At 39.9% G+C, this 15000-nt stretch overlaps 1 protein-coding gene and 1 long non-coding RNA gene across 2 annotated transcripts in view; one reads left to right on the top strand and one right to left on the bottom strand.

Annotated features, from left to right (window-relative positions):
* Positions 1-614: 614 nt before the first annotated feature.
* Positions 615-8387, bottom strand: LOC138043290 (uncharacterized). Its single transcript, XR_011131225.1, has 2 exons — positions 8149-8387; positions 615-6186 (listed from the first exon to the last, which is right to left on the bottom strand). It is a non-coding gene; the product is annotated as an uncharacterized lncRNA (long non-coding RNA).
* Positions 8388-8531: 144 nt separating this feature from the next.
* LOC138043286 (proliferation marker protein Ki-67-like) overlaps positions 8532-15000 on the top strand; it is a 24630-nt gene continuing 18161 nt past the window's right edge. Inside the window, exons 1-2 of the mRNA XM_068889479.1 lie at positions 8532-8768; positions 8916-8997. Of these exons, the coding sequence (XP_068745580.1) occupies positions 8671-8768; positions 8916-8997 (180 nt within the window). The 5' untranslated portion in view covers positions 8532-8670. The remainder of the gene's footprint in view (positions 8769-8915; positions 8998-15000) is intronic.

Raw genomic sequence — 15000 nt, 5'->3', positions numbered from 1 at the left:
CAAGATCGTTAAATCCAAGCAAAGCTATAGCAATGGCCATCTGCCCTTTCATTGTTCACGATGCATGACGATGCAAGACGTGGCATGTGAATTTCCGTGCGCTCTAAGGGGGCGCAGTAGCAATGGGCGCAAACGTCCTTAAGTTTCACTAAGATGTATCTCTACTTCTTTTCCCTGTCTAGCACGTCTTTTAATCCCGATCTAGCACGTCTCCTACACCTGAAGCCTACCTGATCTTTCATGAGTGAAATCAATTTACTTTCTTTACCATTCGAAGCCTTCCCTTACTCGTTTAGGTTTTTTTTTTTGTTTACCCGTCGAATAAGTTTCCTGATCGTCATCCCCTTTTTGGCGCGAAACGCAAATGAAAACCTTGCAAGCCAGAAAAGTCGATCTCTCGCGACTTCGTCGCTCGCCAAAACATTTTTCCTGGGATTCTCGTAAGGTCGACTTGTGGCAGGTCTAGTTATTAAACGACGTCACGTTTCCCTTGATCCAACCCTCTGAGGTCCAATCGATCATTTTCGAAGGTGAGTAATCACGGACCGTGAAACCCAAAACTTGCATTCAAAGTAAACAGTCTTGGATAAAAATCAAAGCTCAAAATTTTGCCACTTTCAAAATATGAAGAAAAAAGTAAGTGATTTTTTTAATCGTAGTAGCACTTAAAAGGAGACAATTTAGCCAACAAGAAAAAGTAAGTTTGGAACAGGAGCTGAGAATTATAGGGGAAGAAAAGTTTTGCCCACTTTGTGCTTACAGAACTGGTGCGTACTGTGAGGAGTCAGTCTCATAAGATTACTTAGCGTTCAATGAAGTTACTCAAAGTAGTAATTGTTGCAATTATAAAGCCCCTAGATAAATCAGCTTCTTATTTGTCAAACTGGTCTCCTGGAATATCCCAAAAATAACATCAGTATATTAATTTTCTTATACAAGTGTTGAGACTTGATCAAATTTATTGCAAATTTCCATATTAAAGTGAATTATATTGTACCTAACACAAGATAGTAAGACTTAATTTTGCTACCATTAATTTTTGTAATAAGATAGAACACTTTGTCAGTGTTCAAAATTTAACGATTAGGTTTAAGTGCAATTTTCTTTGATGGGGGTAGCTAAGAGTTACTTGTAGCTTCAGCTTTTGGAAGAACAGCCGTCATACTGAATGATTTGTGGCCATTTAGGCCGTGTTTTTAATGGCGTGATTGTCGTGTTGTTCGAACAGTTTTAAAAGAATCTTTCCCTAGTCACTTAATGTTTTGACCGTGAGTTGAAAAAAGGAAAAAGGATCCTAATAATATTTCCCATGATCGCCAGTAGGAATGTGACTTCTTTCTTTAGTTTTTTGTTTTTAATTCAGACAACTCAAGGACCGAATTGTTGTTGAAATTAACACTTTATATACTTTGGCGTCATCGCTGCCTTGTAGGCTTTCTTATTGTTATGAAATGTGGGGGATTGATAATGTACATTGTAGCAATAAATCTTTGGACTAAATCGACTAAACGACTAAATCGGCTTTGGCTTGCAAGTGTTATTATATTAAATTGATAGCTTTTGGGCCGCCGTGGTCTCATTATTTTACGGCAGTTTTCACAGAAAGCGCGACGGGAACCAAACGGCCTTTATTTCACTTTTTGTCAGAATTACATAAACCTGCCGCATTCCTTACTTTTTTTAATTTTTAAACCTGAAAAACATCGGCGGCCTCGCGACTTTTGTCATCTTTCTCAAGTATGGCGTGAAAAACTTGACGGGTTCCGGGATTTTCTTGCACTAGGGAGTTCGACGATCATCAAAGCAGTAGCAGCAATGTTTTTGAAAGAGAGAGAGAGAGATCTTGCTGCGTTCTTGATCTCGGGTAATTAATTAAATAGATAATTTATAAATTCGAGCGATCAACTTAGAGGGCTGCGCACCCCAGCTGAAATGCTTGGGCGAAGGGCTCCCAGAAATTTCATTAGAGCACAGCCTACCATAATACTCTTTGTTTGTCCACCCAAATTTTGAATAAGCATTGTCTTTGTATTCTCTTGGGATCATTTTAAGTCCCAAGAGAAACTGGAAACAAATCCTATTCAAAATTTGGGTGGACACAACAAAGAGTATTATGGTATTTTCTGCTTCGGTTTATCCTATATGTCATAGTAGGCACGCTGGTTAGTTAATCAGATTTTTGTTGAGGTTCTGGGGAAAACTAGAGGTTGGGCATGACGAAAATCAAATAAAATGTCTATAGAAATCGTGAGGCCGCCAGTGCTGAAGTAGTGCTTGACTATTGCACAAACGAGGGAGCGTTGTCGTCCGCCGACATGAGACCCGAAAGCTAGTGACGAAAGTGGAATGCGAGATGATATGTTTCAAAGAAATAAAAAGACTATATTACCTACAGTTTGAAGTCAACAATTTGTGCTACAAATACAAAAATATTAAATATTATTTTTCTTCGTGGTTTTGTTTTGCTTTAACAAAAAATGAAATTCTGTCTGCTATCCTTTCTTACCTCGTCAAACAAAAACAAAAGCAGGCTGACACCGTGACACCAACCCGGTGGGGCCAATGCATTACGCATGCTCACAAACATTTCACCTGGTTCGAAGGCACTTGTTTCGGCCTTGTTGGGCCTCATCAGCATGGCATAGCCAACTGGGTTGGTGTTATGTGTCACCTTGCTTTTATTGTTTTCGTTTGGTTTCTTGCTTTTATTGTGCTTTTGATGATCCACCTTCCAACACGCTTGCCGTGCGAGAACGGTGTTGCTGTTCCCAACCCAGCTTACTAGCTTACTAGGCGCCGAACATGGCGGCCACGACTAAATTTGCTCTGCTCTCCTTTTTATTTTTGGTTAGTTTGAGCTTCCTTTCGGCACCCATTATCCACGCTAGATATCCTGAAGGTGCAACAGTTAATGCAAGGAAGGTTATATATTTCGCAAGTCTTGGATTTCGACCGTGCCGCCTTCACATCGCCAAACAAGGTTTCTTCTGGCTTTTACTTCGTGTAGAAGACGCACGTGACGTAACAAGAGCTTTAGGGGTCTTTAGGGATTTAGAATTCTGATTAGGTATTGTTTCACGATTTTTGTTCTATTGTTTTACGTCATGTGTGACTTCTACACGAAGTAAAGGCCCTTCTTCTCCACAAGAATTTCGTTTGGAAAGCCCACTAAACACGGCTCGTCTCCTTGGTTGTTCCTGGCCACGACCCACCTATTGACATCAAGGTGTACATGGATATTTCTTGTAATCCTGGCCCCGGTCTGGCTCCAGAACACCAAACTATATTTAGTAATATCGACAATTTGTCTCAGGATTGTATCACTGCGCTTCATTTGCATGTCCGCCAAACACCAAAGTTACAGTACTCAAGAAAAGATCTGATAACGTTGCGAAAGAATTACAACAAGTTAATGGACCGGTCAGTCCTTTCAGCACTTCGTTCGAATGGGTTATTCAAGTATCGAGGCAAGCGGGCAGGGATCAGGGAAAAATCAAGATCAAGGTTTACAACAACTGTTAGAAGAAATGATTCTGACGTGGAAGATATGTTTTCTCAGTTGAATAATTATTCGCAATCAAGTGACCACAATCAACCAAGGCGTTTAGCTGTTCCCGTGAGAATAACAAATCGTGCCACATCTTACTATTGTCCAAATGGAGTAAACATGAATAATCTCATTGTCATTCCTCGTGTCTCTCTATTTTTAAATCATCAACAACAATCTCTCAAATTCGTACTTTTGAACGCTCGGTCAATCCGTCAGAAGACTCTTTTGGTTAAGGATTATAATAATTATTGTGGAACATGACATTGATTTTTTAGCTATTACTGAGACCTGGCTTTGTAATTATGTTTCTGACCACTTTTATTGTCGTGATATCTGCCCTGAAGGATTGAAGAGATTCCTAGGAACTATGCCCGAGGAGGTGGGGTCTCACTTGTATATAAGAAATGTTTCAAAGCTAAGCTTAATTCGTCGGTTAATGTGCGGAGCTTCGAGCTCATTGATGTCCAGCTCACGTCGGCGAGAAATCACAATCTAAGGCTTGCTGTTATTCATCGACCGCCACCTAGTTGTATGAACAGTTTTACTGTAGGATTATTTCTCGATGAGATTAGTTCTTTCTTGAAAGGACTTGTCTTTGCTCCAAGTGCTCTCCTCGTCGCCAGGGACTTTAATTTCCATGTGGATGATCAAGAAGATGATGACGCTCGTCGTTTCTTGCAAGTACTTGAATTGTTTGATCTGACTCAGCATGTCTCCCATTCAACTCATAAATATAAGGAAAGGTTACGTTTGTAGCTCAGTCGGTAGAGCGGCGGAGATCTAACCCGAAGGTCGTGGGTTCAATTCCCACCCTGGTCAGAGTTTTTCTCTGTCCTTGTGTGGGCCCATTTCCATCAGTAGGGCTAACGCTCACATGGTTCATATGGGATTGAAATCTAGCACTTCACATTACACTCTATTCAGTTAACTCTGTTTAACTCATAAATATGTTTACACTCTTGATCTAATTATTACGAGGGCAAATGATGACCTTGTCGGCCAGTGCTTCGTTCATGATCCTTTAATCTCTGATCATCTAGCTGTTCATGTTTCCTTGCGCCTGGCTAAGCTTCCACCTGAAAGACGGACAATGTCTTATCGTAGGATTCGTGCTATCGACTTTCATGAGTTCTGTCGCGACCTTGAGAAATCCAGTTTGGTGAGGGATGCTGAAACGTCTGATCTTTCTGACTTTGTTAATAAATACAACAACACATTGAAGTCATTATTGGATACTTATGCTCCTCTGCGGACTAAATCACACTTCGGCCCACCGCATCATGGTACAACGCCGTAATTCGATCTGAGAAGAGACGTCGTAGAGCTTTGGAACGTCGTTGGCGTTCCTCAAAACTCGAGTGTGATTTAGTCTTAGATTCCAAGAGCAGAGCCGTAAGGTGAACAATTTGACCAAGGCTACTAAAATGGAGTTTTATTCTGGCATTATTCGGGATTGTAGCAATTCGCAAACTCCATTCAATACAGTAAGTAAATTACTCCACAGGAACACGCCTGTGGATTATCCTTCAACTTGTGAATCTGATACCGATCTGGCAAATAAGTTTATTGACTTTTTCGGGGATAAGATAGCAGTCATTCGCAATGCACTTGATGAAGCATTTGACAGTATTTTGGATTTTGATGACAATGTATCCTTTTCTGATCAATTTACACTGTCTAGTTTCAGGTCTGTAACGTCCTCTGATATTTCGCAGCTAATTGGCAGGTCAACTATCAAGTCGTGTCCTTTAGATCCTGTCCCTGCTTCAGTTCTGAAACAATGTATTTCAGTGCTTCTACCAGTTCTGACTGGGATAATTAATCAGTCTATTTGCTCTGCTGTGGTACCAGAATCTTTTAAACTTGCATTGCTTGCTGAATCCTCTCCTGAAGAAGCCCCACCTTGATTCTGAGGTTTTTGCTAATTTTCGTCCTATTTCAAATCTTACGTTTTTGTCTAAACTCACTGAAAGGGTGGTAGCGTTTCAGTTGATCGAGCATGTCACCAACAATTGTTTAGATGAGATCATGCACTCAGCTTACAAAGAATTTCATAGCACCGAAACTGCTTTGGTTAAAGTTTTCAATGATATAGCTATTGATATTGATGGGAACAGGGCTGTTATTTTGTTATTACTGGATCCATCCGCTGCTTTTGATACGGTCGATCACTCAATACTTTTGAACCGATTAGCTCATCGTTTTGGTTTACGTGGTTCAGCTTTGGCTTGGTTCAGATCATACCTGAGCGACAGATCTTTGTATTCGGGGTGTTAGGTCTGCTACGCGTTCCTTATCTTGCGGTGTGCCTCAGGGATCTGTGCTGGGACCGATACTGGACTTACTTTATGTCTCGCCACTCGGGGTTATTGCAATGCAACGTGGGTTTTCATTTTTATGCTGATGATTCCCTGAGTGCCGATGATCAGGTTAGTTCCGTTTCCCGGGTTGAATCTTGTATTAGAGAGATCGACAACTGGATGACCCGCAATAAACTTAAGCTAAATAGAGACAAAACTGAATTGTTTGTCATAAGCTCTACTGTAGGTACCGACCCCGTCCATCTTATAGTAGTGGGTGTGTGTCCATCAGTCTCGGCCAGGAACATAGGAGTAGTTTTCGATCAGACGTCATCTCTAGAGAAACATGTAAACTCTTACATTAGAGCTGTATTTCATATTTAATTACTGGTACAAGTAAACCTTGCAACCTTTTTTCACAAGGTAACTGCTGTAACAATTTAAACCCTTAAAGGCCCACCTTCAACCGACAGGCTTTTCGACCATTTGTTTTTGTTATGCATGATTTACATATATGAAAATTGTTCCATGTCTCGCAATGCGTGCCGGTGGGCCTTTAAAATTCAACCAAAAAAACAAGCTAGCAAAAAAAAAGTAAAAAAGGACACTACTTGTATGACGAAGAAAGACCAACCAAGGTGTTGTACAGCTGGCATTCTACTATTTCAACCCATCAAAACAAAATTGCCTCGGCGCGTCCCAGCTGTTTCAATTGATTCAGGGTTGTAAGGATACATTGATTTTAGCATCATTGAATGAGTCAAATTCCCCACCCCCGCGACAACATAATTGGCCAAAAGTATCAAACGCCCCCAACCTGGGGCGAGTAAAGGTGGCCAGAATAATACCCTTTAGACCTTGCTGCACATAATAAGAGTGGAATATATGTACCACTCTCCGGCCTAGATCTCCTTTCGTTCAGCCACCTCTCACGAACGTGGGAAGTTCATTCTAACGCCTTCTGGGTATTTTCCAAGATGGCGAAATTGCCCTCGTACCCAGGGCCTTCCCTCGCTACTTGGGAACAAGGTTGATTCCCAAGTCCTCTTCATTATCGGTAGCCTCGCAGTTCCTACAAGGTCTCACCTGATTGGAGACCACCCTTGAGGTTTAACAAAAGAACAAATAACAGAAACAATGGCCCTTTTGTTTTAGGCCTAGGGTAACAGAAACAATGGCCCTTTTGTTTTAGGCCTAGGGTCCATTGTTTCTGTTATTTGTCCTTTTGTTAAACCTCAAGGGTGGTCTCCAATCAGGTGAGACCTTGTAAGAGCTGCGAGGTGACCCTTCATTATCCTGATTATCCAAGATAGTGGCATGTCAAATTCCCCACCCTGGGGATAGATATGTCGTACGATCAAAATCCCTACCCAGGGGACAGACCTCACAGTCAAAGCCCCGTGGGTAGCCCCCCTTCCCCCCTGGGGCTTACCCCTAGACCATATTCGTATTCTCGGTATTGGACTGGAATTAGCTTGCAATGGAGGCTAATGCGGGGGAATATTCCCCCGCATTAGCCTCCATTGCAAGCTAGTTCCAGTCCAATACTGAGAACACGAATATGGTCTATTCGCGACGGTAATTTGAGAACCGGAGCACTAAAAGGCGACTAGTACCTTCCTTGCGATTGATCTTCTTCCTCATTTTTTTCGATTTCGAGACAGGTCAAAATCTTTTAGGTTGAATTGGTCGAATTTTGTATTTTGCGGGTTCTTTGCGACCCAAATTTTTCTTCACAGGGTATGCCGGAGAAGGGGAGCGTTAGAAATAAAATGGCGACCGTAGATGTGGAATTTATCGCTTGATATAAGAGATCAATATCTGACTTCACTATACAAGGTTCCCTGATTGGGCGGAAAAAAAACAATTGCGGAAAACTTTCCGCCCAATCAGAAAATTAGAATTAAATTCGCTCTGGAACTCGTCCGTTAAAGGTACGTTCCCAGGGGGTTCTTCTCGCTTTACTTGAAAACTTAAGGCCAGTCGCGATTTTGCCCAAGATTTTCTCGTTCCGTCTCAACTGACAATTTACTCTCCTAGACGAGGTTATTTGTCACCAGGTAATTCCATGGTTTTGGAAATAGCAGCTGCTTTATTATTCCTCAGTGTCACAAATTCTTGCCGTTTTGGGGGCTCATTTTGTTGAAACTCAAGCACACTTCCAACAGACCTGTTTATGTTCGTGAGTTATGCGCACGCTGCGGGCCTATTGTTACCACGGACTTACACTCTTACACCGGGGCGCCCTGCTTACACTCTTATGCTCTTACACGTTTGAAGTTGCAGTAGGGCACTTACCTCGAAAACCGGTGGTTTAGTCTGTCTGCGACGCAGACCATTTTACTCCACAGTCGCAGCGGGAGCATGAAGAGAAATGAAACGTCAGATTAAACAGAGATTCCCGGAATTTCCACTTTTTCGAGAAAAAGAACAACCTCCGCAGGGTTGACCGCAAATTTCGACACGAATTTTACGAAGCATTCCGTTCCATTAGATTCTGTACCAGAATTTCCGGAAATTTTGGTCGAATCACGTCGATAAAAAATGTCAATGGTAATAGTTCGTCCCCAGGGCTTCCCCACGGTGTTCTCCTGTCTACCTTTTGATTGGTTGACATGTGATATCACATGTCTTTAATTGTCCAATAAGCAGTGAAGGCGCGATAAATCAAATTAATTGTTGCACGTTGGAATATTCAGTTGGTCCGTTGGCATCCGCGCCATTTACAGCAACTATGAGCTTTCCATTATTTGGGGCTTTTTGATTTGCACATTCCTTTTCATTTGTCGAAGAAATATCACCTTTTAGGTTGATTACAATATGAGTGGTGACATCGTTGCGAAGATTGTTGTAATAAAGAGGAATGGAACAGATGGACCCCAGTTTCCCCTCAGAAGCAACACATGCTTATTTGGAAGGTAAGAAAGATTACCTCTCGGCATAAGCTAAATTTAACCTTAATCGTAAATGACTTTTCATAAAAAGTAGCCTTGAAATTACTTTGTAATTCAAGATTGCTTTACGTCATGAATATCATATTTAAAGTTTTACTGTGTGTTGTACAGGAAAGCTGATTGCGATATTCGAATACAGTTGCCAAACGTTTCGCAAGAACACGCTCTTGTCAAGGTTGAGTGCGATAAAAAGGTGAGTTTGTGGTCAAGAAGTGAAATCTAGTTTTAGCATTTATAACGTACGTACAGTGTTCAAATCCTGGAGCCCGCCTCTAAAAAATCTTTTCGGGACCGAAACTACCATCCGCTTATTTCAGTTGATCGATAAGCTTAAGCTTCTATCTTTTGACATGTTTTCAAGATAATAAAAAGGCAAAATGGTTCTGGAGTTTGATGAATTTCCACCTCTCTCCCCGAGGGAATTGTGACACCCGAAAAAAGGGTCGAGATGTTTCGTTAGGAAACGGGACTTTTAGCGAAAGGAGTAACGGTTGCTCAAATCTGTTAACGTCCACATGTAAGCTTACGTTTTGATTCCCTTAACAAATATTCAGCGATCCTTATAATTATGATCATTTTTTTATTGGGACATTCCATTTTTTATCAGCACCCCCCTATGGAAGGCATTTTTTTTTTAAATGTCAAGAAGGACGCTGTCGGAATCTGGATTGTCTGCTCCAGTTTAGGGGGTCGGAATCGGGAGTCTTTGTTCTATACAAAAACGGGCCTGTCGGAATCAAGCTTCAGAGTAAAAGGGGCCTGTCAGAATCTAACTTCAGAGGTGAAAGGGACCTGTCGGAATCTGATTTCAGAGCAAAAGGGACCCGTCGGAAAAATGCCTTCCATAGGGGGGGTGTGGATAAAAAATAGAATGTCCTATTTGTTACAAACCAAAGATTATGACCAACTTACATACTACTTCCTGTTGTATTGTTGTGATAAATTTTATACCTTTGACTGGCTTTGTCTCTTCAACAGATGAAAAACAGCATTAAAATTATCAAAAATTATCCTACCAATAACGATAATCTGTTATGAAAACAGCTGGAAATTAAGCTATAAAGTAATTGGCTAGTTTACCTGCTAATTTTTAGATGTTATTAGACCAAAATTAATGGTTCCAATACAGTTGTCAGTCAATGTTTTAATTTTTCCCATTAAAGTTTTTCCAGTTAGATATATCCAAGGATGCAAATCTGATAAGATGTGTGCTGATTTAAACAGGTGTCTTGAAGTTTTCCTCTTACCCTGATAATATACATGAAAAAATAACTCAGTTTAGATTCACTAAAAAAGACTGCATTTCTCATGTAACACAGGTGCAAATTTATAGCACAAGTGCAAATATTGCACTGTATTTTTCCAAGTTTACAGTTGAATGACTTTGGGGAGGATGGTCTATTGGTCTTATAAAAGTGGAGGTTGTAAACTGCACGTAGCTGTCACTAATGCTAACATTAGGCCTAAACACTATGCTTTAGATAATGTTTAATCCTAAGGATAGAATTTTGTAAAGGTTTCAGTTATGGTAAAACAATGACCTGCAACCTGCACTTTACTCTCCCAGTTGTAAAAGTTTGAATTTGGCAAATATTGCAAATAGTAATTTTTCAACCAATCAGATGAATAAACTTCCTAGGAAATAAAAGCACACACTGTCAAAATTTTCACTTGTTCTGATTTTCTGTCTCCGTTTTTTCATGTATATCTTATTGTCAAGTAATCACCTGATTTCTTGTGTAATTTGGTATAAATAAGCAGTTGTAATTTTTTCACACTACAAATTGAATGAACCTGAATTTGGTTAGTCAAAAAAATAACTTGTGCTTATTTATGCCAAATTGCACTTGAAATCGCATGATTAGTTACACTGTGGAAAGGCCTATTTTCAATCGAATTTTCGAAAAAAGTGATGTATTATCGCCTGAAATCGCATCTCGAAAAATACAATATTCTTGATAACTTTTAGTATGGATTTTGTGAGAAAAGATCAACAGAGCATGCTATTTTAGGTCAGCTACACTTAAATTAATCAACTCCAAACCAATATGGATAAAAAGCTGTACACGTGCAGTACATTTATTGATCTAGAGATGGCATTCAACACCATAAACCACTCGATACTTGTACTGCAGAGTCATTATGGGACATGTGACAAATGATTGGTTTGGCTAATACCCGGTATCTTATAGGACGTAAACAAATTACTGAAATTGGGCCCAGAAATACATCTAGTAAGGAAATACTACTTACACTATCAGGAGTCCCACAAGGATTGGTTCTAGGACTGCTGCTCTTCCTTATCTTTATGTAAATGATATTTGTAATAGCTGTACACAGAAGATTTGATGACACAAATTTTGTATATATGCAGATTAAAACCTCTAATCGCTTGCAAGGGTTCTGCCTAATGGTCGCCTGGGGCGCATTTTTTGCGAGCGCAGGCAACCAAATTTCTGAACAAGTGGCCCGAATGGGTGCCTAACTTATCACAAGGGGATTCATCCTCACTTTGTTGTAAATTTGATCCCAAGTGGAGATTGAACAATGAAAAAAGCAATATGGTTGGAGTGAATGGCAGCTAAGCAAATTCCACAAATAAACGGCTCTCCAAACCGGCCGAAACCGGCCAGACTTAGTAAATTACTCTGTCTAACGCCAGACGATTTTACTCGTCAATGGGGAACCCCTGGGAGTCAATGGATTAACTTGTAAGTGTGTTCAATATTGCTGAAGGTGCTCGTTGTGTTACCTCCTGGTAGCGTGATGTCAGGTGGTGGGCACTGGGTTAATTAATTAATTCTGGGCTCGTGAAAAAATGACTCTGGCTACTAACTTTTAATGTTAGAAGCCCAAAGGGCTCCCAGAAAGTTTCCTTAGGCAGCAGCCTTGGCTTGAGTCCACAGTAAATAATGAGCTTCCGAAAGTTTACACTTGGCTAATAGCAAACAATGTTTCTCTAAATATTGAAAAAAATCAAATTTTCAATGCAGAAAAAACTACCTTACCAAGTCAATTTGAAAGTTTTTGACCACCTTGAAGGAATTCATACGTTTCTTTTTCAAATATCTGGGTGTGCTTATCAAGGCTGTTGCCTAACAGGAGCCCGGTAGCCTGGGGCTCCCAAAAAATAGCTCTGGGCTCCTTAATTTTTCACAGCAACACCTTTCACTTCATATGTTGGGCTCCTAAGTTATCAGCGTTTAGCTCTGAGGGCCCCTTTAAAATTTTCTTAGGCAGCAGCCTTGCTTATTGATGAGAACCTTTCTTGGAAACATCATACGGTATTTCTCACATGGCATCGAAAATAAGCATGTCAGTTGGTATCATTTCTAGATTATGACACTTCGTACCCTTGCATACCCTACATCAAACATGTAGATCGCTTATCCAACCCTATCTATCTTTTAGAATAGCCACGTGGGGCTGAGTGCTGGAAAATATACAGAGTCAAAATTTTAGGCCTGCAGAAGTAGGCCCTCCGCCTTATGTTTTTTGGTGACTATAAATCTCACGCAATACCTTCTTTTTTCATCTCCTCCAATCTACATGTACTACTACTACCTTTAGATCTTTTTCATCAAATCAGTTGTATTTAAATGCATTAATATATCTCCACCCCAAATAAATAATGTATTTAATTTCCAATCAAATATTCACACCTGTAACACTAGATCATCATCAAGAGGTAATTTCTCTGTGCAATACTCCGGTTATAAACAAGCAAAATGAATTATTATCATGAAACGATGTGAGAGTCTGGAATAGCCCAACTGTTGAAATGCATTGACCACATGTCTAAAATGAATTTTTAAAGCGAGTTCAGAGATCGGGTGTGGGGGGAATTAACTATTTGCAAGCCAAGCTAAGAACAGGTCAGTACCGGCAAGTACTACCAGTACCACCCACTTATGTCCAGGTTTGACCCTAATTACAGTAGATGCACGCCCAATTTTGACATCCAACACAACGTGTCCCTTTAAGTCTAAGCATTTGCTACCTATTTTCAACAATAAGGTAAGGGTAAATGTAGGCGTTATTTTTAGCTTTGGGTAAATGCAGCAGTTAAGCTTCACTTAAAGAGCAGCATTTGGGGGACACTTTGTGACATAAATTGTCTTTATTCTGAGACACAAGTGATGTTGAAGTTGGCTAGAAGAGCAAGGGGACACTTCGTGATGCTTATTAAAATCCGCGTGCATCTAATTAGAGTCAAACCTGGACATATCTCATACCACCGTATTAAAGATAGCCATGGATAACGTAATTCTTGAATTATGTGACTCGTGTGACTACTTTGCTATCCATTTACTCATGTAAACTTTGAAATCTCTGGAAATAAGGAATATAAGAAAATATATCGTATGGTTCGTACCCATACATATCCTGAAAAAAGTTCCAGATTAATTAAGACCATTATGTCATTGGAGATTTCGCAACGGCTACGACTGATGGTGCAATTGGAGATCTCACACCAGCTGTAAGTGATGGTGCAATAAGTTCGTATGTAGTCATAGGGTGCCCCTAGTTGACGAGTGTAAAATCATCTGATGTTGGACAGTGTAAAATCCATTAAGGACGTTTGTGCGAACATTTTCTAACATTGATTTTTTTCTGCAAATCTTACCATTGAAAGATGATGAGTTAGTGATGTCAGAAATGTAAAAAAAATGGGGGGTCACCGACTTTGTTTAGAGAGAATTTGCCCGGAAGAACACCCTAAATCTGAAAAAATCCGGCTTCTTTAGCGAATACGGCCACAGTGTCTATAAGCCCAAAAATATTGCAATTAGGTCATTCCACAGTATTCCGTCTGTTGTGGAGGGGAAATTTAGAGGCGAAGATCTTGTTATAGTTTAAATAAGAATTTGTCCTTTACTTCTCATAACCTATTGAGGCTTAAGATCATCTACAAAGCTTTACTTGCTGCTGTCCTGCTTTTCTCCAAAATGCATTTGTTAGATCATAGAGCTTAAAAATATGGCCGTTGCAGAGGGGAACAGAAAACTTGGTGTTTTGTTTGTTTTTAGTTTTATTAGCAGATTCTCTGAATTCTGAAATATTATCTAGAGTCTAGTAGGCTGATGCTTTTTCCCAATTTATATTAATTGAAAAGATCACAAGAGGAAACTTAAATAGTTACGGTTTTCTCAATGAGGTAGGATTTGAAAACAGCATCTACTGTTGCAGAGTGGAAAATTTGTCCAATTTTCAGAAGATCATAAGCAAGACGTTTAAAGCGAGTGATAACATCCACACTTTAATGTTTATACAACAGTTTCACATTTGCTTTCAAATAACTGAAGTTTTTCAACATTTTGCACAATATTTGCACTGTGTCAGAAACAGTACTGTGATAAAAATTCAAAATCATGCATTAGTAATGCATACATGTAACCTTGTTAAGATTAATTGGCACAAAAACACCTTAAGATAATATGTGATCAGAAAAACCTGACTGTGAGTTCATAAGTTCAATCATGACCACTGTTCCTTGAGTATTTTCAACATTAACAGAAAACAACCCTTCAAAAGAAAATCAGTACCTCTGGATATAACGGAACACTTTTTTAACTTGCTCATCTCCATAATCTTAAATGGACTGTTGCCAATCAAATGAATGGGTCCATAGAAAACACAGCTGACATGAACATCAGCCACATCATCCCTTGTTGGCCAATTGAATATTTCACCTGCATCAGCACCAAGCCTAACCCTGTGCAGAAATTTGAACTGTGCAAACTGACCCTGAATTTGAATAACCCTGCCAAAGAAGAAACAGCTAACATAGTCAACTGCATAATAATCATCTACTTTCAAGCCATTAGGAGGGATTGGTAATAATGAATTTCTGTGCAGTTCAAGGATCATGTAGCATCTTACATCAGAGATGCTCTGACTGTTGGGAAAAATCATAGGGCTTGTGCCAACAAGACTTCTAGCATACATGCATGCAAAAACACCACAGTCAAAGTCATTTCTTTGGCTCGGGATTTCTCCGGGCTTGTTAGCAAAAAATGACCACTCTTCGATTTTCAGGTTACCATCAACCTCTTTCAGTAACTTGACAATTTTATCGATGGCTTTATAGACTGTTGGTTTTATAAAGCTTCCCGGCACACTGTCAAAGACCAGACTGAACCACTAAAAGGAACCAGTGGCGGCTGATATCAATGTTGCATTTTTACTTTGTGGC

The sequence above is a fragment of the Montipora capricornis genome, chromosome 3, assembly GCF_036669925.1.
Source record: "Montipora capricornis isolate CH-2021 chromosome 3, ASM3666992v2, whole genome shotgun sequence".
Classification (NCBI taxonomy): domain Eukaryota; kingdom Metazoa; phylum Cnidaria; class Anthozoa; order Scleractinia; family Acroporidae; genus Montipora; species Montipora capricornis.
Note: the sequence above shows the minus strand (reverse complement) of the source record. Positions and strands in the feature narration are given on the sequence as shown.